Genomic DNA, 12,039 nt, shown 5'->3' with positions numbered 1-12,039 from the left:
TGACAGAACATAATAATTTTACATAATTGTGAAGTAAATATTCAAGCCTACAAGACTGGTTACTCAAAAGTCTTATTCTAGTCTATTCAGTGTGGTTTTTTGTACCTTATTTCAGCTTTTTTTTCTCCAAAACCTACTAAATCACACTATTTTTATTTTCTAGAAAACGCAAACATGTACATAGTGGTGTAAAGTAACAAATTACAAATACTCAAACTACTGTAATTGAGTTGTTTTTCTCAGGAATAGTAATTTACTAAGTAGTTTGCAAAAGGTGTACTTTTACTTTCCCTTGATAAGATTTTAGTGCTGTATCAATACTTTTACTCCACTATTTTCCTTCAACCTGCAGTCACTACTTTCTTAATGTCTATGGGGATTCGAAAAATCTATCCTGTGATTCCTGTCTAATCAAATCGCTCATAGAAGGTAAATCGCATCACACTAAACTACCTTAAGACATGGGCGATTAATAATTGCAGCAAACTGTTTGAAAGTATTAAAAGCATCTAAGAAGATGGACCCAGAGACAGTTTAGATCTGAGGTTGGCAAACTCAGTCCTGGAGGGCTGGTGTCCGACATGGTTTAGCTGCAACACTAATCTAACACACCTGAACATGCTAATCAGTGTTTTCAGGATCACTAGAAATCTATAAGCAGGAGCGTGTGATTAGAGTTGGAGCTAAACTGTGCAGGACACCGGCCCTCCAGGACCAAGTTTGCCCACCCCTGGTTTAGATGCATGTCACTGATGAGAAGATGATGGATGTGTACTGTATGATGACCGAAATGAAAAGAAAAATTGAAAAAGAAAACCGGGTTGACACAAGAACGCAACATCAGGTCCAACGCAATTATTGGTTTAAGATGTTGGATTTTGGTCACTTTCCAACACAATCTAAAATCAAACAAATATCATAATCAATTGACGTCGTTTTTGTACATCAAAATAACATTGTCCTTAGACACTGGCTAGACATCGAATTTTAGTCACCTGACATCAAAACCTACATCTAACCTAATAACTTAACCTTACCTTATCTTAACCTTATCTTACCCAAGTCTTATAACATTGTGCACCTGCTGGGCAATAAGTAAATGCACTACAGAATGTTACGTTTACACACATCCACAAATTACATGTAAATGCATTATGCTTTTTACAGCGTATTTAAAAAACTAGGGTTTTATATTTTGAGTAATATTTACAAGACACCTTTACTCTACTTGCTCTGCATATTTAGGCAAGTAATGGTACTTTTACTTAAGTCTGATTTTTCAGTACTCTTTCCACCACTGCATGTACATCAATATTTCTCACATATTATTGTAGCAAAGATTGTGCTGAATACAAAACAAATACATGCTGGCAAATACTATGTAATAAAAAGCTGAAATAAGCACAAATATCAGGGCATGTCAAAACATCTTAGGGGCCCCATAATTAACCTCAGACCCCAGAGGGTTCAAATTAACAGAGATCAGAAGTAAGCAAAGAACTCTTAATCTGATAACCATGGTAACCACAATCTTTAAATATAGTACCATCATTAACAATGCATTAAAAATGAATCAGAGCTTTAATCCCTGAACCACAACTGCACCATTTTGCAGCCAATCAGAGAAACCCTGAACCTCTGCATCTGTGACATCATCATTCATTCATATAAAAACATTTAGTTTTATAGACGCATCCTCTTTGTTTCTGTATGTTGTATGAAATGGTTGTTGTACTCTCTCCTGCCAGTATTGTTGTAAATGTTTTATGACATACATAATGCATGAGTTTAGAGCCAGGTTTGTGAATATTCAGAGACTCTCTCGTAGATTTGATCCAATGAGGGGGGGTTTAATGAAAATCTCAATCTCAATCTAATCCTCTTATTCACTATAAACTCTTCTATCTCACTCACAAGCACACACAGCCTGGCAGTCAATCAAACAACATAGCAACGCGCATCAGCTCTAAACGCTGTTGTCAAGCACTTCGTCATGGCAAGACTGAATAATTAAGAGGCTTCCTCCAGTCATGCGTTATCCTGGGCAACCCGAGCCGGCCACTATCTGGGTTATTTACGCAGACTGGAGAGAGTTTCTGGAGTGTTATTAAGTGTGTGTTTGTGAAATCTGTTCATGTTCTTAGATCAAGCAGATATGTATAAATAATCTTTACTCTTGACCCATATAGCGCATTTGAAAGAGGATATGTTACAATTCTGACTTAACACTTTAAATATAGCTCATCAGATCAGTGCTGTAGTGAGTTATTCACCTCTTGTACCTTCTTGTGAGTTTTTACACATACAATCTTAAAGGGGATTTATTATGTCCCTTTTAACAAGATTTAAAATAAGTCTCTGATGTCCTTAGTGTGTATATGTGAAGTTTCAGCTCAAAATACCTCACAAATATATATTTTTTAAGTCTTTGAAACTGCCCGTTTTGATCAATATTGTGGCGTTTTGGTGACTGTTGCTTTAAATTCAAATGAGTCTCGTCTCTTATCAAATGAGGGTGGAGCTACAAACACCTGTGTGTCAGCATAGCGGCAGGTTCAAAACAGGACTAACGTCATCTCTGAAAAACTGTAATAGTGAGGCCAAACAACAGTATTTATATGCAAAGCATTCTGGGATTGACTACAGAAGACTCACCAGACAAGAAGGCAAACTGTTTCCTGAGGTCTGGGCTGATGTCTGCGGCACACAGAGGACTGCTCTCCTGCTGCATAATCTCATCTGCACAACAAACCAACAAACACATTCAGTTAGAAACAGGGGGGAAATGCTTAGGCAAAAGTGAGTAGGCAAAAAAAATAATAATAATGACCAACAGATACTCTTAAAAACTCAGAATATAAATGGTAATAAAATAGTTTAAGCTAAAGATTGGTGTATACAGTTGATGTCAGAATTATTAGCCCCCCTTTGATTTTTTTCTTTTTTAAATACTTCCCAAAGGATGTTTAACAGAGCAAGGGAATTTTCATAGTATGTCTGATAATGTTTTTTCTTCTGGAGAAAGTCTTATTTGATTTATTTCGGCAAGAATAAAAGCAGTTTTTAATTGTTTTAAACCCATTTAAAGGCAAGCTATATTTGTTTTCAATAGTCTACAGAACAAACCATCATTATTCAATAACTTGCCCAATTACCCTAACCTGCCTAGTTAATTAACCTAGTTAAGCCTTTAAGTGTCACTTTAAGCTGTATAGAAGTGTCTTGAAAAAAATCTAGTCAAATACTATTTACAGTCATCATGGCAAAGATAAAATAAATCAGTAATAAGAAATGAGTTATTAAAACCATTATGATTAGAAATGAGTAGAAAAAAATTCTCTGTTAAACAGAAATTGGGGAAAAAAATAAACGGGGGGCTAATAATTTAGAAGGTTTAATAATTCTAACTTCAACTGGGTCAAAGATGAGATACTGCATCAAATTAGACTTAAAATTGATATTATAGCTTTTACTTTAATATTTCATTATAGTTTCATTTCATTCTCAATTAAAACATTGTGGTAACAATTGGGTAAAAGCTAATGTTATAGGGATATTGGCGGTATAGTAAAAATATCTTAAATTAAAATAAAAAATAGTTTGTATTTTTAGTTGCACGGTGAGTCTTTTAATGCAGTCATCAAAAGATTCTTGTTCTAAACATGCCTGTTTAGCATTTGTAATATATGACTACTGTTACACTGAATAATGTCTTGATGGTGATCTTCTATAAATCCTGGTATAAGCAGCATGATATTCATTATGTTTTGCTCAGATTAATAAGACATATATAATGAATACAATATGTGTATAAAAGAAATAAAGATGAATTCTTGAAAACATAATGGAGTAGAAAATTCTGTTTCAGTGCACCAAAACTCATTTTAAGAAAATGGCTTTAAATAATACAGTAGGGGAAACAAGTATTCACCATTTGTTGTTGACTTGAAATTTTCACCAGACGTCGGTAACAACTAAATAAATACATATATTCAAAGAAAACAAATCTAATTAGTTTCTAAATTAAGTTGTGTAATAAAATAAAAATGACAGAGGGAAAAAAGGATTGAACACATGAAGAAGGGGAGGTGTGGAAAGGCAGCGAAAGCCCAGACAGCAGCTGAAATCTCTTAATTAAGCTGAAATTTGTAGTCCTTCAGCAACCCTCTTCCCTTCCTAAGTGTAAATGAATATCAGCTGCTTCAGTCTAACATCTACATTATCAGGGTGATGAGGATGAAACCAGAGTGGACATTTCAGCAAGACAATGATCCAAAACACAGCCGAGGAAACTCTCAAATGCTTTCAGAGAAAAAAAAATCAAGCTGTAGAATCACCCAGCCAATCACCTGACTTGGATCCAATATAAAATACAAAAAAAATAAAATAAATAAAGATCAGATTTGATAGACGAGACCCACAGAACCATCAAGATTTACACTGTTACAGTTAGTGACAAACTCACACATGAGCAATTTATCTAACTTCATTCTCCACATGAGAGGCGTCTCAGAAGAGTGTCTGAATGAATGAAGTGAGACTAGATGGAAGAGTAATCGAATGTACTAAAATATGAAGCAAGAGAAGAGAAGAGAAGAGAAGAGAAGAGAAGAGAAGAGAAGAGAAGAGAAGAGAGAGTGTGTTTCTTCTAAGAAGATTACTGTAAGCAGCTTGGAGAGCATCCGCCACTGTAGTGTGTATGTGTGTGCGTTTGAGTGTGTGAGTGGAGCATGTCCATGAGTGTGCAGGTGTACATGTGTGGGGTGTGTAGATGTGTCTAAGTGGTGTGTGTGTATACTTCTTTATTTTAAATTGTATAATGACATGCGTATGACCAACAGTGGTGTTATATTGTAGTTAAATTTGTGGTTTACGAGGACGAGGTTGCCTTGTGTCCTTACAATCAGAAAAGCTTAGAAATCATACTTAACAGGGTCTTCTGACATTCAAAATGTTCCACTAGTTTTAATGAGGGTTGAGTTTAGAGGCAGGGGCAGGGTGAGGCCATATAATAAGCAGTTTTTACAGTATAAAATACATTATGTCAATGGAGAATTCTCATAAATCACATAAGTTTGTGTGTGTGTTTCTGCACTCCACACAATTTAAACTTAAAAATTTAAGTGGATTGAACAAAAAACAATTAAGTTTTCCAAACAAAATCTTAAAAGTTGTGTTGTTTCAGCTCATTTTAAATAAGAAGTTAGATTTTTTTTTTGAGTGTGTGAATTACTGTGGTTCATCTTTCTCTGAGATTGCACTTGCTTAAATCAAAACAAATAAGTTTGAATCTAAACACACACAAATAAAGGTGAAATCAGGTCACAGTGAACAGACGAATGTGAAACAAAGCAAAAAAAATAAAAATAACAACAGACCACTGGTGCAGTGCTTATCAGCAAGGATAAAGTTACTGGACGACAGACGGAAACACAAATGCACTTTCATCCGTCGCTTCTGCTGTTAGTCTGGTGTTTGGGACCTTTGTGAACTCAGCATATGGATAAGTAGGTCACAGGTAAACATTAAACACACAGGACGGTAGTGGGTTTATGATTTCATCATTCATTTTCTTTAGTCTTTACAAACTAAACTTTTTTTTTATATTGTACAAATGATAAAAAGTAAAATAGCTATCAGACAGAACAAACCACATCAATCCAGTACAAAACAACACAATCTTATGCCACAAATTGTTGGGTAAAAAAGTAGTTAATCAGGGGGTTCAAAATTAACATTTGAACATTCCTGCTGTTATAAAATAAAATAAAATAAAATAAATACATGCAGACTTTGCAGACATGCAAAAAACACAAGATAAAACATAAAACAAAAAAACAATAAAAGCTAATTAATATAAATAAATGTTTCAAGTACATGCAGACTTTGATAGCAAAAGAGACATCCTAAAAAATAATAAAACAACACAAAAACACAAAACAAAGCCAAAACAAAACATGTACATCGTAACAAACAACACAAAAAACTACAACAAAACCAAAAGCAAAGCAAACCAAACAAAACAAAACCAAAAGCAAAGCAAAGCAAAAATAAAACTTTTTACAAATAAATTTTGGAAAATAATAATTCAATTTCGGTCAAATACTTTTATTAAAGTCAATACAAAATAAAGTCTAAATTTTATACTATAGATATTAGCTTCAGTAAAAAAATAAAATAAAAATATTTTCATAAAAAATGACAACACAAAAAACACGTACGTTTCACACTATTGTTCCAACAATTTATCTTAAATGTGCAGTGTGTAAGTTTGACACCCAGTGGTTGAACTAGGTATTGCACTCCTGGACAAAACAAGCACAAGTGCAGGTAGAAGATTGCGGATCAAATGGACAGAGTCTGACAATCAAGCCTAAAAGCTGATTTAAACAGTGTTCTATATCAAAGCAACGGCACGCGATAAAAGGAAGATTTTCATATTAAAGGAGTTTTTGTTGTAACCAAGACTGAACATGCATATTTTAGAAACGGCTTCTATTTCTCACAGATGAACAACAGAAGACTGACATTGATTACCTCAGGTACACCTCATGTGCTTTATTCAGTGTTAAATGCTAGCAATGTGAGTTTGAATGCCATTTTACATTACATTTATTGCCATACTACTGAAAGCAGCAGCAGATAGTTCACCTCAGATCTTGAAAATAAAATAAACCGTTTAGAATAAAACTTTAGACTCAAAACCAACATATCAATGATTCAGCATGCACATTTAATAATGATAAAGAGGTTTAATGTGTATTAATTAGATTATAAACCTTACCATTTCATTGGAGTGCAGTGAGTGCACTATTCTGTGCTTCTGAATGGCTGTATTTAAACTTCTGTCGTGTTTCATCTGGTGCAAACAGTTAAATTGCTTATCACTGCAAATCACTTCACTTAGCGTGTTGTTAGGACGCACCATTACAATGTAACCTGCTCACCAAATTTTTTTCGCTCGTAATATTTGTATTATTTGCTAATTAATAACCTCATGTGGAACTCTGAATCTGCATCTCATTTCGAAGTCTGCTTATGTGCACTAGAGGTCGCATTTCAGTCACGGACGCATGCTTTGAGAGCCTTTCTGACTAAATTAATGAAATGCGCTGTTTGCCACCAAACCCGGGGTGTTAAAATATAATTGGCTAAAGTGGCAGTGGGCGGGTTAAATTAACAAAACAAAGACAGACGTTCTGGCACAGAAGGCCCATTTTCAAAGCCCAATATTTGACTTCAGCATTGTTTTTCAGTTAACAGGAATGTTCACTTAGCATGTTTCTTAAATATCTGCACATATTATGGTATTTTTATCCTTTGGAGGAGTCAAAAACTTGCATACAGCACCTTTAAATCTAATCCTTCACCTGCCAACAGCTTTTGCCACTTTGCATGTGGTCATATTAGACCACAAATGTAATTTTCCAACAGCTTTACAATCACTCCCATCTCCTCAGCATCTTCAATGACATATTGCTGTTGATTAAACCTTATTTTTACTCCAAAAAGACAGGCCAAGTTTCACATGGGCTGATAAAGCGGCATGTTAATCTAATCTCCCGTGTCAGGAAATGCCCTTGTCTGAAAGCTGGAGTACAGTGGAGGAGCGGCGAGAGAAGATAAGGCCTCTTTGAAGCCTGAAGGACAGTGACGTGAAACACATTACAGCATTACAGAAAGAAAAAAAAAACACATGCTGGCTACTCACTATATTATTAGGTTTCTGTGAAGTTCAATGACATTGTGTGAACTTCAAGCATCAAAATCTTACCATAAGATACAGACTCCTGAACTTTAAAGTTTAGCCCTCAAACTATTAATAACATGCTCTACTCAAACAAAACAAAACTAGATCTGTTCTCAATTCGTCACAGATTGCAGGTGTACGGCAAACCATTTTAACACAAATGTCCTATTTTGAATCACTGACTTGTAGGATGTCATTCAGAGAATCAATGTTGACTAATATTTATTCTTATTATAACCACATTTCTACTAGTAGGAATTCATTAAATACTTTTTAAAGTCACACACAAGATACTACAGCTTATTTATTAAATACTTGTTATATCAATTAAGCGTATACAAGTTTTATTAAAACATGATATCTATTCATTAGATAACCAAATTTATAAAAAACTTACTAATTATACCAGGGGTTCTCAATGTCTACAGTAAAAGGTAAAAAACAGAATTTTTATTTAGGTCAAATGTCCGAAACAATTGATATAACATAGCTTGTTTTTAATAAACATCCATAACATGCATTACAAGTCAACACTATTTATTTTTTCTTTAAATAAAGTGGCACTTGCATTCAAAATACATTAAATACAATGCGAAAGTGGCTAAACCACTAATATAAGTGGATTTTTGAGCAAAACACAACAAAGGGTAGGGCTAATAGTTTCTGGATGCAGTCTTGATGATGCAAGCTGAGATTGCATATATCAGAGGTGTAAATGTCAGACACAATGCACTCAACAGAGGTAGTGACATCACATTAGCTATGTTTCCATCCAAAAATGCACAAAACTGGAATATCACATCTCAACCTTTTTAACCTCGGAGCCCACCTCCTTCTCCGAATTTTATTTTGAAGACCCAGGTCTGACATTTTTAAATAACTGATTGTCTGGAGCAGTGGTTCTTAAAGTGGGGGGTCCCTGAGGGGTTGCGGGACAATGAAGGGGGGGGGGGGGGTCGCCTGTTGATTTCCAAAAATCTATTTATTTTTAAATAGTAATAAGAATTACCATATTTTATCCATAGCCTACTGAAAAAAAAATAGTTGTTCACAGTTACTATATACTATATAGTTACTATAGTAGCTTATAGTTACTAGTTCTGGATTGCGACCCTTGAGGTAGTTACATTATATTAAAGACACAGCAATAGCGTCAGATGCAGCAGATTGATTTTAAAACACCAGGTTAAACTTTCTGGCACATTTACAGCACTGACATACATTTAAACTAAATAAGACTTGGGTCTGTTGGTGTGTGTGCTCCATTGCATGCAAGGTTTCTGTATTTATAACCACCTCTGAGGATATCGGGGGTCGCAAGTCACTGGCATTGTTATTTTGGGCTTCGCGGGCTGAAAAGTTTGGGAACCCCTGGTCTAGAGACAATGCTAATAAAAATAGGTGGATGGAAGTGTAGCTTGTGAAGGGTAGGGTTAGGTTTGAGCATTAAATAGCCTTGCATGCGGGCCAAATGCACCAGGTCTACATCCAGAGCTCTCTTCAAACAAAAGTGAAAAATACAAAAGGTGTGTAATGAAAAGTTAGGTGTTGTAGTTTTGTGGTTCTTATATCTGTATTTTGTGGACACTGCCGTTCAAAATGTCAATGTTTCATTTTATAGTGGCGTTTCACCTTTACACTCTTTACAACCCCTATTATATCATTACAAATCAAGCAGAATGGCTTTGTGCTGGCTTGTGGCAAAACAAACGCATAATTATCTGTCCATTCAACTTTGTCTATTCTCTTCATCAAGTTTTCTTTTGCCTGAGACTGACATCTTCATCCATTCAAATGATCGCTTTGCTGCAGTGCTTTAAAGCAGGCGCATAAGCACAATTAGCACGCTCAATCACGCGAAGCCTTGTATGATCACTGAATGTCATGAAAACTTTGAATATTTTGCCTTCGATTTTATTTCAGCCCGTATTTTTTTAAACACAAATACAAACTACTAAACTGTTGATTTAAAAGGTGTATGCAATTATTAATGAAGGAAATCGATTTGAATTCTTTATGCAAGGTCTTGCAATACAAAATGGAGTCGGTCCGGAATGAATACCCTATAGCAGGGGTCTCAAACTCAATTTACCTGGGGGCCGCATCAGGCAAAGTCTGGGTGAGGCTGGGCCGCATAAGGGATTTCACAAAAAAAAGTCCTCAAATGTCATTAATAACAGTTTTAATTATTTCTTCTGAACATGAAGTGTCCTGAACATTAATAGAACATTGAGTGAAGATTATGAACAGTTCTTCTGAACATGGCATCTTTTGCCTACTTCTTGCTGCCAGAGACTTGACAGCGCTTCTTCTCACAAATCTGAACCACATTTGGCTTTAGAGCGGAAGCAGTTGAGACCCTCAGTATGGCTTGAAGATGATCATCATTAAGTCTAGACCTGTACTTTGACTTATTGAAGTCCTAGGGAAAAAAGTGGGGGAACTCACTCAAAACTTCCATTCCCTCACCTAAAAAAAAGGCGTATATATGTATAAATAAAACACCCCCACCCCACTCCAGTCACATCAGTCTGTACTAGTCTGTATCTACCTATAATATATATAAGATGCAGGGCAGGCACGTGCACACATAGGGCTCAACCTGTGCAGAGCACATGCCCTTTTTAGTCTTGCATAGAAAGTGCCCTTGATCAAAAGTGCCCCCGCGACGCGATACATCCTCGGTCCCGCCCTTCAGTAGGCGCGCGATAACACCGCTCTTGAGTACGCGCGCGACAACACAGCTGATCAGAACGCGCGCGACAACACCCCTTTGTTTACACGGCGGGCGGGGAATGCCAGTGACCGCTGTGTACGGATAGAATCAGCGGAGCGGGGAGCGCTCTCTCTCCCCGCTCCGCTGATTCTGTCAGTGTACAGTGGTCGGCGCGGGCCACAAAATATTGCACTGAGGGCCGCAAATGGCCCGCGGGCCGCGAGTTTGAGACCCCTGCCCTATAGACTTTGAGAAGCCCTAAATTATACTTTAACAAAAGCAAATTGATAAAAATAAGTCAGAAATTGAGTCAATTTGCGAGGCATAAAGTTAGAATTGAAAGATGCAAAAAAAATTAAAAAAAAAAAATTTGTAAGAAATTCAAAAAGCATCAAATCAAGTCAAAATTTTGAGATTTATTTGGTGCCACTGTGTGAAACAGTATCTCTAACAATGTAAACAATGTAATGTAATTTTCAGTTACAGTAGTATTGGTATCTGATGAATAAATACTAGCATAACATAACAAAACACTGCTATATAATACATACTGTTACCTAACAAAAAAGTACTAGGGTCAATTTATTAGGTTGCAATCCCTATCGAATGAGTACTGGTATATAATAAATAAGAACTAGTATCTAATTAACAATAATAGTATAATAATAGTAATCTAATTTTAGAAAGCGACTAGTCCCTAAAGAATAAGTACTATTAGGTAATGAATACGTTCTTTTACTTTGCGGAAAATAGTATTAGAAGAATTAAAACAGATCCTATAATTGTGTTTTATAGATTAAATATTAAAATGGCTTGCCATACCGCTGAGCACCTGTTTTCACCACTCTTAACACCTTCTTTTGGCTACGGGGAGACACAGACAGATGCTTGAAGATTAAGAGATGTAAATCCTTAACCTGCCCTGGTAACACAGACAGAGAGCTGCTAAAAGTCTGGCTCGCTGCCCCAGTTGCAGACCACGTTCAGATTAAGATCACTGTAGGATTGCTGGACTCTGTGACAGTGTGGCGTGACTTTAAGGATTCAGAAACAGATGCTGTAGTGTGGGTTAAAACCGAGCTTCTGAGGTTAAGAGACGTTTCTGGCACAGAAAGGAGAAACGTGATGACCAGCAAACAACAAGATATTGACCTTTACAGTTCACTACGGGCTTCAGAATTAGATCTCCTTGAAGCAGATCATCATTTGTGTGTGTAACAGGAATTTGTGGTGCTTTTTGACTCATTTACACATTTGAGAAGTTTTCAAACGACGACACAGATGCTTTCACATGTACACACCCACACATGCAATACAAATGTGTTTAGCATGGTGCAATATTGATTTCAAAACACCACCACACATTACTGTAATTTAACCAAACCCACACAAACCAAACAAACCCAGCAGCGCATGACAGTGTCTGTGATTGTGTGTCTCTCTGTGTGTGTGTGTGTGTGTGTGTGGTCACGTGATGTGCGTTTACAGCGGACGGAGGGCTGTTCAGAAATGCTAGGTAAAAATGTTGTGGATCTGGTTAATATTCGTTATAAAATGGCATTTTAACACCAAG

At 36.1% G+C, this 12,039-nt stretch overlaps 1 protein-coding gene across 43 annotated transcripts in view; it reads right to left on the bottom strand.

Annotated features, from left to right (window-relative positions):
- Positions 1-12,039, bottom strand: part of mcf2la (mcf.2 cell line derived transforming sequence-like a) — a 139,993-nt gene that overhangs the window by 69,439 nt on the left and 58,515 nt on the right. For all 43 annotated transcript variants that reach the window (XR_015476917.1, XR_015476919.1, XR_015476921.1 and 40 more), the window contains one exon: positions 2,656-2,739. Coding sequence is in view for 39 of the 43 variants with exons in the window: in XM_087237622.1 (XP_087093748.1) it covers positions 2,656-2,739 (84 nt within the window). In the remaining 4 variants the exon portion in view is untranslated. The remainder of the gene's footprint in view (positions 1-2,655; positions 2,740-12,039) is intronic.

The sequence above is a fragment of the Danio rerio genome, chromosome 1 (genome assembly GCF_052040795.2).
Source record: "Danio rerio strain M-AB ecotype USA chromosome 1, GRCz13ab, whole genome shotgun sequence".
NCBI classification, from domain to species: Eukaryota; Metazoa; Chordata; class Actinopteri; order Cypriniformes; family Danionidae; genus Danio; species Danio rerio.
This window is presented reverse-complemented; position numbering and strand designations above follow the sequence as displayed.